This window comes from Colobus angolensis, unplaced genomic scaffold (genome assembly GCF_000951035.1).
Source record: "Colobus angolensis palliatus isolate OR3802 unplaced genomic scaffold, Cang.pa_1.0 Scaffold129, whole genome shotgun sequence".
NCBI classification, from domain to species: domain Eukaryota; kingdom Metazoa; phylum Chordata; class Mammalia; order Primates; family Cercopithecidae; genus Colobus; species Colobus angolensis.
Genome location: NW_012114141.1, coordinates 3235517 through 3248137, shown reverse-complemented (window position 1 = coordinate 3248137; position 12621 = coordinate 3235517). Strand labels below are relative to the sequence as shown.

The 12621-nt window shown below is 41.2% G+C and overlaps 2 protein-coding genes across 5 annotated transcripts in view; one reads left to right on the top strand and one right to left on the bottom strand.

The window, feature by feature from the left end:
- Positions 1-3760, bottom strand: part of OXNAD1 (oxidoreductase NAD-binding domain containing 1) — a 75724-nt gene extending 71964 nt beyond the window's left edge. For all 3 annotated transcript variants that reach the window (XM_011933711.1, XM_011933709.1, XM_011933710.1), the window contains exon 1: positions 3333-3760. The gene's annotated coding sequence lies outside the window, so the exon portion shown is untranslated. The remainder of the gene's footprint in view (positions 1-3332) is intronic.
- Positions 3761-3763: 3 nt separating this feature from the next.
- On the top strand, positions 3764-10816 carry DPH3 (diphthamide biosynthesis 3). Of its 2 annotated transcripts, XM_011933706.1 has the most exons (3): positions 3764-4088; positions 4610-4684; positions 7986-10816. In XM_011933706.1, exons 1-3 carry the CDS (start codon positions 3981-3983, stop codon positions 8049-8051), a joined length of 249 nt encoding a protein of 82 aa, XP_011789096.1. In that variant the 5' UTR covers positions 3764-3980; the 3' UTR covers positions 8052-10816. The 2 variants fall into 2 exon arrangements, with proteins under 2 accessions (XP_011789096.1, XP_011789097.1); XM_011933707.1 differs by lacking the exon at positions 4610-4684 and having other exon boundaries at positions 3869-4088.
- The last annotated feature ends 1805 nt before the right edge of the window (positions 10817-12621 follow it).

Here is a 12621-nt window from a genome sequence, read left to right as displayed (position 1 = left end):
AGAGCAGTAAGCTGGTAAGAGTGAAATGAGATGAAGTCCAGCAGTCTATAGTAGGGGTAGGAATTGTATCCTAAGGGTAACGGGAAGCAACTGAAAAGTCTGAATCAATCAGGAGAAGGACAAGACCTAATTTATATTTTTAAAGGACTGCTCAAGTTGCTGTGGGAAGGATAATAGAGAGGGGCAGGAGTGGAAGCAGGAAGTCCAGTTAAAAAGACTCTGGTCTAAGATTATAATAAGGTAACAGCTACAGAGATGGCAGAAGTAGATGAACATGACATATATTTTGGAACTAGAGCCCCAAAACTTGCTGATACATTAGGCAGGGTGTGAGAGGACACTGACAGAGAAAAGCCAAGAATGCCTCAACAAGCACAAATGCACTGAAATTAAGTTCAAAGAACAATCAGGACATCTGTCAATTTAGAATCAGGTGTCACTGAGGAAGAAAAGGGGCTCCTCTTGGTAAACAAGTAGTATACACAGAGCATTTGACTTGAAATCAGCAGACCTGGGCTCAGGTGTGACTCCTTCCTGCTTTCTAATCTTCAGCAATTTTAGCCATTTTAACATTACCCATGCCACCTCACTGGATTACTGAGAGGAATAAATAAAACGTCTACCAAAGTACCTGGCAAGCAAGAGTGTTACTAAAATCAATCCTAATACACTGACCCCTTCTCTTCCTTGTCAAACAACCTAGAGAGGTGGAGGTTTGGTATTGCCAATACACAATACACAACTCCCTCTGGCCTGATATACAACAGCACTCATCAAATATACTTTGCATTATACAATTATGACCTACTTTTTTTTTTGAGATGGAATCTAGCTCTGTCGCCCAGGCTAGAGTGCAGTGGCACGATCTCGGCTCACTGCAACCTCCGCCTCCCAGGTTCAAGCGATTCTCCTGCCTCAGCCTCCTGAGTAGCTGGGATTACAGGCACGTGCCACCATGCCTGGCTAATTTTGTATTTTTAGTAGATACCGGGTTTCATCATTGGTCAGGCTGGTCTCAAACTCCTGACCTCATGATCTGCCCACCTCGGTTTTCTAAATCTGAACTTAGGCTAAGAACCCTAAGCATCGTTGTTTTCTGGATAAGCAGTGTTAGTTAACATTTATGATAAATAAACTTGTGATCTCAAATTACTATAGCAACTAATAAATCTGCTTATATTACACTCTCAGGGTCAAAAAGGGTGTCATTACAAAATATTTCCATCCTTTTAGGAATAAATGTAAAGTTTAGTAGTCATTGTAACTGTTTAGTTTTCTTTAAAAGTGCTGGGTGGAGTAAAATAAACTACATTACATGCTTGGATATGGTTTTACTTTCTTCAGCACAGCACAAGCTCAAATTGGGCAGAACGTTAAGAGCAGCCATCTCTGACCAGACAGTGGGACGATCAATGGATGCCACGATGAAAACATATGGAAAGCCATAGAAAGCCTCCCCTCCCCAAATCTAGTTCTCAAGGGAACAAGCACTGCTTAGAGGAAGATCTCAGCAGTCTGCAGAGCTACAGTGCTGCTTTTTAAATCTAGCTCTAGCTTGAAGTACCATCACATCAAAAATGACATTATGTTAATTAAAAGCCTAGATTCTAGGGTCAGACAGATTTGAGTTCTCATCATAGCTTACTGCCATTTACCAGCTTTGCCTTAGGCAAGTTCCTCAGCCCCTAAGCCTCCTGCTTCTCAATGTTAAAGATGGGGGTAATGATACTTATACCTCACCAGGTTGTTTGAATGACATAATGCACATAAGGATTTGGTCACAGTGTATGACCAACACAGTGTCAACTATTATTAATAAGTAGCTCATTCGTTTTTTCCACTTTAGGTAACATGTATTCAAAGAAAAGTTGGAACATTACAAAGAAAAACTACCCAACAACCCCTATAACTTTTAGGACTACTAACTTCAGATTTTAAAATTCCTCAGCAAATTCTTTTTGATAGATGCAAAATGCTTTCTAAAAGATCTACCAATTTATACCTCCCATGAGCCAAATATGACTACACCCATTCAACATACAAAAATGGCTCATAATGAATTTTCAAGTACTTACACTCAGAAGTACTAAAGAAGTAAAGACGGCTCCCAACCTCAAAATGATCAAAGGGACTGCAGAATAGACACGGAGAATCTCCCTTTTTTTCCTGTCTCCAAGAGGCTTGTGGGAAGTATTTGTGTCAACAGTGGAGCAGCCTCCAAGCTGCGTGGGCTTTGCTGGGATGTCTCCTTTGCCCAGACAGACCAGAATCATCACAGTTAATCCTTGACAAGTTTTAACAAATGTTTCCTAACTGCTGGGTAAATCTATAACTATGCAAAATTAAGCGTTTGTTAGGCCTTTGAAATAATCCTCCATAAACTCCTGTAATATAGCTTCTGGATTTTCCCCCAAAAACTCCTCTGCCTTTAAGTTTTCAAGCTTTAAAGGGGCTACATTGAGTGGAGCATCATCTAAGTGTGCACAAAATTGGTAACTTTATGCCAACATATGAGTGTGTAAATATAAGCACAGGGATATGTTATGTAAATGAAAACTAAATATGCTATATATCGTTGCTGAACCAAGTAAAACTCACAATTTCCATGCAAAAGTGCAACGTTACATCTAAAAAGGATCTTATATCATCTCTACTCCAATCCTTTCTTAGAAGAGGAAATAAGGCCCAAAGAATATAAATACCCACTTGCCAGAGCTAATCAACAACTCAAGACTCCGATCCCAGATCTTCTCTCAAAACTGTTTTTTTTTTTCACTACAATGCATTTCTTCTCTACTAAGATATTAAAATACCCAGTAATTGAGTAAGACCCAATGGAATCGGTTTTACCAAAACAGGCACTAGCACTGCTTTCAAGACAAAAATGCCTTTTATCTGCATTTCGCTTCAAGGCATACGTAGGCCTCACACTGATAAACATTCCTACTGATACCATTTCCTTCGCAAAGAAAAATCTGGTCCTCACATAAGTAATTTGTCCTTGGGCCTTGGAGACAGAAAAGCTCATTATTTCCCAGGTGTATGATTTTAGTCAAGATGCCCAACTCTCTGTACCTTAAAGACTAATAAAATGGAATAACATGTAAACTCCTGGAGTTGACAATTCCACTTAGTGCAATAGCTGGCACATAACTCCCCAATAATAAAAGGTGATGTTATTACTATTACTACAAATCATCGTAGTTAATAATGTTATATGCCTGGCAAACAGAAGACTAAAACTCAATCCCTGCCTTCCAGGACTTGGTCCTTTCAGCAACACAATTTAGGATATTTTAAGACTTCTGGGGTGAGAAAGAAGCGGAATGTACCTGCAGCCAGGAACTAACAAGCTGACCTTCGCCCTGGGCTCAAGGTCACTCGGTGAAGCGAAATTCCACGGGAACTGTTCGTCCGTCACCAGGAAGGGAGGTCAAGGAGGCTAAGCTGCTCTCGCCTCCCCACTCCGCCTTCCCCGAGGGCCGGTAGGATGCTACCTAGCACCTGCTGCAGCCTTCAGGGGGCTGTTTAAGGCGTTAAAGCAGGCGACAAGAAACAGGGAAACTTTCCCCGCTGGTGTAGCTTGCAGACCCTGCCACGCTTAGCTGCCGGCACCTGGGACACTCCGCGGTCCCAGACATGACGCAGCAGCGCGGGCGAGCCCCACATTCTATTGGTCGCTGCCATCCAATAGGAGAAGCGGTGCGCGACCCCGCTGAGCAAGACACGCCGTCTTCCCAGTGTCTCCGCCCCTAGCTCCGCCGTCTCCGCCCCTAGCCCAGCCATCTCCATGGTGACCGTAACGGTTATCCGTTTGGCCGCGCAGGCCGGCGTTGCGTCATTGCCTATGCGCCGGAAGCGCTAGTCTTTGCCCGGCGCGACCTGATGATGCCGAGCCCCGGCCGGTTCCGGCCAAGTTAGGCGGTTGGAGCTAGTGTCTGACTGCGGAGCTGTCACCGCTTCGGCGACCCCGGCTGACCATGGCAGTGTTTCATGACGAGGTGGAAATCGAGGACTTCCAATATGACGAGGACTCGGAGACGTATTTCTATCCCTGCCCATGTGGAGATAACTTCTCCATCACCAAGGTAACTTCAGGGTGCCGCCCGGCGGTTCACCCAAGCAAGCGCAGTTTGGCTCCGCGGTGTTCCTTCCGTCATTGGGTGGCCTTTGCTGCGCTGTGTCACCCACGCCCTCTTTCCCGTTGCTGAATCTTCCTCCTCCCGCATCCCCCTACCCCAACTAATACCCTGAGCTCTCTCGGTAGGCACGTAGTTCTGGTCTTAAATTAGGCCAGGGAGAGGGCGGCGGGGAGCCTCTGTCTCTCCGCCCGATCGCTACCTTAGAGTCCCAACCTGGGATATTTCTGTCGAGGAGGGGACTCGTTTTTTGTTTCCCAGGGCTTTTGGGGCTACTGGAGCTCGCCTAACCTTCCTGTTTCTAGGGGAAAATGATGTCGGCATTTCCTGCTGAAGGCCCTGGGGTTCTCACCCACCTTTCGGGGAAGGCAAGCCACCAAGGGACTTGCATCTAGGGGTGGGTTAGGTTTGGGGGAGGATATGGCGAAGAGAAGACTATGCTGACCACATGGTGTTTGATTTCGTTGTAGGAAGATTTGGAGAATGGGGAAGACGTTGCAACGTGTCCTAGCTGCTCTCTCATTATAAAAGTGATTTATGACAAAGTAAGGGATATAATTTTAAAACGGGGGAAGGGTGTTATAAGGCAGTGGCAAGGACTTAGATCAGCCTGTCAGTGATGAGAGCAGGAGAATGTTTCATTGTGTTAGGTAAAGTGCGGTATTTAGGCAGGTTTTAAACACCATTGATAAACAGCCGAATAGTAAATTAAAATGTTTAAAGTTCAGATTACATAATTTATTTTAGTTTTAGAGGTAAATCTAGCTTTAGTGAAAATTATTATTTATTAAATAGAAGAACGTATATAGATTATTTTAATGGACAATTTTTATATTTCTCTTCTATTTAATATGTAATTAAAATTGTTTAGCGCTCCTAGACTTTGAAGGCAACAATTGTATGGTATTTCATGCCTGGCTATACGTAGACTTCTGCATTATCTTGTTTGAGATATAATTCCTAGATGCAGCTTTACAATTTCATTTTAGTCTTTAGTTGCCCTATTGTCTTTCACCCAAGGATGTTGACAATAGGAAAAAAAAATGTTATTACTGCACACTCCTGCCCAAAGTTTAGTTCAGTACTTGGAATGAAATTTAGGTAAGGAGCTTAACACTCTCAAGAATGTACTCCAAAATGAATATAGGGAAAATGGGGATAAGGCACAGAGCCTCATTAGCGAAGCAGGCTATAATTTAGACTATAATTTTAGAAATACAATGATTCATTCTTGTATTAAAATGCGCTCTGCAACAGACAGCAAACAGGGTAAGGAAGATCAGGAGTGCTGGTCTGGGAGGAGGTTGCAATTTTCCATAGGGTGATCATGGCAGGCCTTACTGAGAAAGGCCTTATTAAGTAAAGATTTGAAGGAGGCGAGGAAGTGAGCCGTGTACATACGAGGGTATGGGTTAAGAGAGTCGAGCAAAAGATCGTTCAGTGAACAGGACCTAAGACAGGAACATGCCTGATTTTATCAGGGAACAAAGAGGAGGCCAGTGTGACCAGAGCAGAGCAGGATGAGAATAGTCCAAGATGAAGTCATGGATCACTTTAAGGATTTAGGCTCTTGTTGTAAGTGATATAGGGAACCATTGGGGGATTTTCAAACATGGGAGTGCTGTGATCCAACTTAAGTTTTTTAAAAAAAATGATTCTGGCTGCTGTGTTCAGAGTAGCCTATAGAGAGCAAGCATAGAAACAGGAAAACCAGTGAGGAGGCTATTACACTAATTAAAGAAGGAGATGGGTGGCTTGGACCTGGTTACAGCAATGGAAGTAATGAGAAGTACTTAGATTCTGGATACACTTTGAATGACTGATTTATATAGGGTGTGAAGGAGTGAGTCAAGGATGATTTCAATATTTTTTACCTAAATAACTGGGAGGATGGAGTTACCGTCAATTGAGGGAATATAACTATAGGTGTAGGGGTTGAAATTGTACATAGTAAGTTTGAGAGGTCTGTCATCCAAGTTCAGCTGTTGAGAAGGCAATTGGATATATATGTCTGGAGTTCATGAGAGAGATTGGCTAGCAATGTCAATTTTGGAGTTATCAGTGACAGACAGCATTTAGAGCCATGAAATTGGATGAGATCACCAGGTCTGTGAATGTAGAGATGGATAAAATACAGACTGAGCATTAAGGCACTCCAGTATTAAAAAGTCAGGGAGAGAAGTGAGGAATCACCAAAGCTGATGGTAAAAGAGCAACCACTGAGAAAGGAGGAAAATCAGCAGTGTCAAATCCTGGAAAACAGATGAGAAAGGGTCGAGGAAGTGGTGATCCTTGTCATGTGACACTGGTAAACCATTAGCTTTAGTAACACTGAGTTCATTTGTGATGGTGACGAGAGCAGTTTCCATGGAGTAACAGGAACAGCGCATGATTGAAGAAACCAACGGGCAGAAAACTGGTTGGAGAGAATGAGAGAACGGAAGGCAGTGAGTATAGGCATTTCTTTTAAGGAGTTTGCTGCAAAGGAGAGCAGAGACATGCGACAGTAACCAGTGGTGATAGAGGATCAAGAGAGTGTTTAAAGTGGTAGAAATTCAGCCTTCATAAGTCAATATGGACACAGAAAGTTAGATTTAACCTCGTTGATGGTTTTCCCAAGTGAATAGTAAGGCGTGAGAGAAGAGTTGTTATAACCGACTGTGGAGTTTGAACTATGTAAAGAGAACATGAAGGGAGTGAGGGGCAGTGAAAGGATGATAGGATGAATACGGTGGCGATCCAGAGGGGTTGAAATATGGCATCCAGGGTGGATAAATGACAGCAACAGAGAAGAATAGCAGTGCGGTAGTCTCAAGACATAAGATTCTAAACTGATAGGTTTTAGACAGGAAAGGAGAAGGGTGGCAAAAAGGAGGAACTAGCCCCACTTCCAATCCCTCTGGTACTAGGAGTGTAAGAACACAGAGCCTCCACTAGACAGGCATATAGGGGAAACTGTCCTTAAGAATATGACTTCATCTCAACCTCAACACTATTGACATTTTAGACCTGGTAATTCTTTGTTGTCCAGAGATATCTCATGCATTATAGGATGTCTAGCAGGATCCCTGGCCTCTACCTATTAGATGCCAGTAGCAATCCTCAGTTGTTTCAATTCAAACTGTTTCCAGATATTACCAATGCTTTTGGGGGTAAAGGGATATTTTGACGAAGAGGTTGAGAATATGGAGCATTGTGCTAACAATGGACCATGAATTCCAAAGGGCACAGTGAAAGGGTTCCAAATATTGGACAACAGAGTAGCAGGGACAGAGTAGGGGCTGATCCTTCAGGAATCAGATTGCTGGAGGTGAGGGATAACCTTGGAAGCAGAGATTTTTTGTGGTAACTGACACAAGCCAGGATAAATGATCAGAGATTGAACTTCATTTACAAAGTAGCTAACGTTGCAGATTATCCGTGTTGGGAAACACATAAAGACCCGTCCCTTTTAGTTAGAAGAAGTAATTACTTTGAAGAGGACTGGTATTTGAATGACCAAATATTAAAGTGGAGAAGTTTTAGTGTAAGTAGTAATACAGAAATTTAAAAGATGTGACATGTCTTTATGTGATTTCTGAGAAGTGGTTGCTCTGAACTGAAGATGGGAATATTTGTTTATAAGATGCTTTATATTAAATAATGAATTCAGAATCAAAAACTGATACATGTTTAAGATTCTAATTCTAGTGCTGTCATTGGCTCTTTGACCAATGACATGATAATAGCAATGGAAAAACAAAATTAACAGAGCTGGATTGATTCTGTAACAAAATGAAGGTTTAATATTAATGCATTTGTGACACGGAAATGTATTGGTTAATGGCATTTCTCACTCTGTCTTAGGATCAGTTTGTGTGTGGAGAAACCGTCCCAGCCCCTTCAGCCAACAAAGAATTAGTTCAATGCTGAAGAAGCCTTCAGGAATCCAAATCCTGAACAGTTGGAAATGAGCCCAGATAGAAATATCAAATGCAGAGCTACTGGCTTCACAGAGACAACCATTTGTGATTTGCTGTTCTGTGAGAGTGTGGATTCTTTCCATCAGCTGCTGAGTTCATCTTCAGGAAGCAAGTCCAGAACATGACATATCTGGATTTTGTGCTTAGAACCTTAAATTGGAAGCATTCTTAATGATCCATCTAAATTTAAAAGAAGATAATTTCAAAACAGTGCTTTCTTTCCCTTGGTTTCATCATTTTCATATTTTAAACCAAATTCCTTCAGTATCTGATAACAGCATCATCTACCTCAGTCATTAGGATTTCTTAATAAAAAAGAGATTGTATTCTTGACTTGGTTATTAAGATGATTAAAATTAGCCCTTCCTTTGAAATTTGACATCAGCTTTGCTGTTCTAAATTTAAAATTAGTTGCTTCATCAGTACCACACTTCGAGTTTCTATACCAAGCCAGTCTCCCCAGTTTTCCCATTAGGATGGACATGTTCTGTTCAGCATGTCATTTCTGTAATGCTTCATGCAGAGAATTTGGTTATAGTATTAAAGAAAAGATACAGTGAGGTCACAATGTCTCCAGAGCTAAAAGTTAGTGAACAAGAAAGAAAGTCTAAACTGATGAAAGAAGGAGGAGTTTCCTTATATTCTGCATATTCCTTAGAAGTCAGGACAAGATGAAAAACATCCAAAAGAAGTGAAATTGGTGACAGAATGAGAGGAGCAGAGCATTCTAGTGTAGTAAATGAAATGTTTGAATGACTTTGTCAGATCAGAGCAAGTAATATTTCTGTATCTGAATTTTTGTTTTTTGATAAGGCTAATGAAATTGCATTCCAGATAGGGGTTAATGTCAAATTTCCGTGGCTGGAAGCTGTGCTTTTGGCATATCACAGTGTTGTGTCACTACTACAAGGTAAAGCATCTGCAGCAGAGAATGAGCTTGAAAATGAGGGATCTATTGTGAATAAATATGCCCATGAGAGCATATTTAATAAGCCTCTATAACATGCAGCCAAAGCAGACATTCACTTCTGCAGAGAAATGTTGCCCTGGAGAAAAAGAAATGTATAAAGGTAGGCTGTCATTCTTCCTTTGCTGCAGTACTAAGAATAGCCAGAAATTAGGATCATTTACGTTGGAAATTTGAAAATTCCTTTTATATACACAGCTTTACTGTGTATAAATAAAAAATGTTAATGCACTGATGTCTGTCAGGTTGTTTTAGGAATGGCTCCTGCAATTAGAAAAATAGCTTGGTAGAATGTAAACGTTCTGTTACTTATTGGTAAGTGTACTGTACACATTCATTGGAGGTTAAAACAAGTGAGTCGCCATTTTTACTCACTTGTGCAGCATGGCTATGTGCAGCCACTAGGCTGAGACAATAAAGTACCAAAAATTGTATGCTGAAAGTGCTCAGTACATTATGTGGCATATTCTGGATGTGATGAGAAATCTCATTGCTGTTTGGGACACTGACATCGCAGAAGCAATCCACAACTGCTTTGCAAAAGCAAAGTGACTGCTCAGATGAACAGAGCAGAGTACTCACTCACTATGGTGGGATCAGCTGCAAAGCGAAATGAACTGTTCACAATCATGTTGCTGGTTTTCTAGATATTGCCAACATGTTAGCTCTTTCTGATGCTGATGAATTTCAAACATGAACAGACACCCTTGATGTGGGTTTGCTAAGAACATAGAAGAACAGGAAAAGTTGCCAGGTTCACACATCCCAGGAAAAAAGAAGCATAAAAAGCATTAGCAATCGGTGACTGATGATAATGCTGCAGTAATGGGAATGGTTTTATTTCTAAATCAGATTATTTCTAAATAAAATCATTTATTGGTTTGTTTCTAAAACAATTGAGTCACTAAGTTTGTGAACTATAAAGGAACACATCAAGATTAAATCCTGTGTTAAGCAGAAAGTAAAACCAGAGCCAGGCACAGTGGCTTGTGCCTGTAATCCCAGCTATTCAGGAAGCTGAGACAGGGGGATTGTGTGAGGCCAGGAGTTCAGGACTAGCCTGGGCAACATAGAGAGACCCTGCCTCTAAAAAATTTTCTTTTAATTAGCAAAGTGTGGGGCCATGAGCAAATTGCTTGGGCCCAGGAGTTTGAGGCTATGGTGAACTTGTGATCACACCACTGCGTTCCAGCCTATCTGACAGGGCAAGACCTCCTCTCTAAAAAGTAAAGAGAAAGCAGAGTAAAACTGGACTGTGAGATATGACTAAAGTTCTGTGTGATACGTGTGCCTTATTTAGCTCAAGATATTTCTAGAGCACCCATAAAAACTGACTTGTAATCCAGGCTGTGTTTCTTTTTAGCTTTGTAATCTTTGGCAAGGCTATTGGATTCTTCAGCTGTACAATTAGGAGACTTGATCAGGTGATTTCCATTCTCAGCTGTCAGTTCTTTAATTTCAGGCTTAGTAGCTTGTAGGAACTGAAAAGGCAATTAAAACCTTGATAAATGCAAACTAAATCATGAATTACAGAGAAAGTCCATTGTTCCATACTTGGTGTTACCACACTTAGGAGTTTAAAAATTATGAAGTCGACTGTTGAAAGGATTCTGCATATATTCTATTGTGCACATTCAGAAACATTTTTCTTGGAAAAAGCACCCAACATTTTTTATAACTGCACATATTAATTTATTGCCAGAATAAATTGCATTGCATGCTAAATAAAGTCAGATAATTCAAATCCATTTGCTTTTCTGTAGTTTTTCTTCTAAATATCAACATTCTGAATTAAAATGTTTATGATTTTATATGAGGTAGAAATCTTAACTGTTTTGGGGTATTGTTAATAGGCTTTTTGTTTTGGACAGTAGTTTTTAAATAAGGAAATTGCTACTTTCTGCAGTTTGGGCTCTGGATTGTTATTGCTATTTGGGAAAAAAATAACTGAGTCAAGTGGTAGTAAGACAAAGTTGACATTCTTAGACTCAGTTTATTACCAGGAAAGAAGACTGATGTTTAAGGCTGATGATCAATTCTTGGAGTGATTTCAGAGCCTAGCTCTGGTCAGAAGACAATTAGAATCTTAGTTCCTCCACTGTGATCTCCAAGAATTTACTTTATAATTATCTTCTGGTTTGTGAAATATAGATCATAGTACCTCTTTCACAGGGTTGCTGTGTGAACCCATTCATTCTGCAATTAGAAAAATAGCTGTCATGTGCTACGCACTAGACAGAGAAGCACCTGTCACATGCTAGGCACTAGGTGAAGAAGATTGGGTTTCTACATTTGGAAACTTAACGTGGAACTAGAAGAGACAGAAGCAAGATTACAGATGAGTTAGAGCCCCCAAGGAAACAAACCAGGTGATGTGGGAGAAAGTAACTGGGTCAGGTGACTTTTTAAGGGAGTCTGATCTCTGGCACTTTTTCCAAGACCTGAAGGTTGAGAAGGAAACAGCCTTGTGAAAATTATTAAATGAGCTAATATCTATAAAACATGACAGCTAACCCCTGTCATGTGCAAAAAATAGTTAACTATTCTAACTCCAAAAGGAGTTAAACATTGTTCTGAGCTTTCTCTTAGTCCATGTTCTGTTGCTGTAACAATACCTCAGACTGGATAATTTATCAAGAATAAAGGTTAATTTATGATTCTGGAGCCTGGAGAGTTCATACTATGACCCTGGTGAGGGTCTCGTACTGTGTCCTAACATGATGGAGAAGAACGGGAAGTGGGCATGTGCAAAGATACCATACTGGGGAGTCAGCCTCATTTTATAGCAACCCCCTCTGTTGGTAACTAATCTAGTCTTGGAAGAGGGAGAACTCACTCCCACCAGATGTCATTAATTTCTTCAAGGGCAGATCCCTTGTTATCCAAATACCTCTTAAAAGTCTCACCATCTCTCAACACCATTAGCTGGGGACCAAGCCTCATTATGAGTTTGGTGTGGACAAACCATATCCAAGCCACAGCAAACATTGACAGTATTCTTGGCATAAATATGAGAAGTGTGAAGTTTTGGACACCCTTGCCTCCCTCTTATTGAATCTAGGGGTAGGGCCCTGCAACCTGTGTTTTAACAGGCCTGCTAGCTGATTCTCATGCAGTTAAAGTTTGGGAACCACTGGTTTTCAAACTTGACAGCACATTTGTAATCGCTTCAGGCACTTTAAAAATTTGATGCCCCAGAGAGTCTGACTTAATTGATTTGGGTGCAACTTGGGCATCAGGATTTTTTAAAAAGTGTCCCCGGCGATTCTAATGTGTAGCCAAGGCCTAGAACCACTGGGCTAGAAAAGCAGAAAGTCTCACGAAGTTGAAAGGAGCCAATTTTTTTTTTTTTTTAGACAGAGTCTTGCTCTGTCACCCAGGCTGGAGTGCAATGGCGCAATCTCCACTCACTACAGGCTCCGCCTCCCGGGTTCACACCGTTATCCTGCCTCAGCCTCCTGAATAGCTGGGACTACAGGTGCCCGCCACCACACCCGGCTAATCTTTTGTATTTTTTAGTAGAGACAGGGTTTCCCTGTGTTAGCCAGGATGG

What these genes read in the sequence shown, in the direction of transcription:
- DPH3 (XM_011933706.1), top strand. Translation starts at nt 3,981, where the DNA reads ATGGCAGTGTTTCATGACGAGGTGGAAATCGAGGACTTCCAATATGAC. An exon ending in ATAACTTCTCCATCACCAAG is followed by an intron (nt 4,089 to 4,609) that starts GTAACTTCAGGG and finishes ATTTCGTTGTAG; the next exon opens with GAAGATTTGGAGAATGGGGA. An exon ending in TAAAAGTGATTTATGACAAA is followed by an intron (nt 4,685 to 7,985) that starts GTAAGGGATATA and finishes ACTCTGTCTTAG; the next exon opens with GATCAGTTTGTGTGTGGAGA.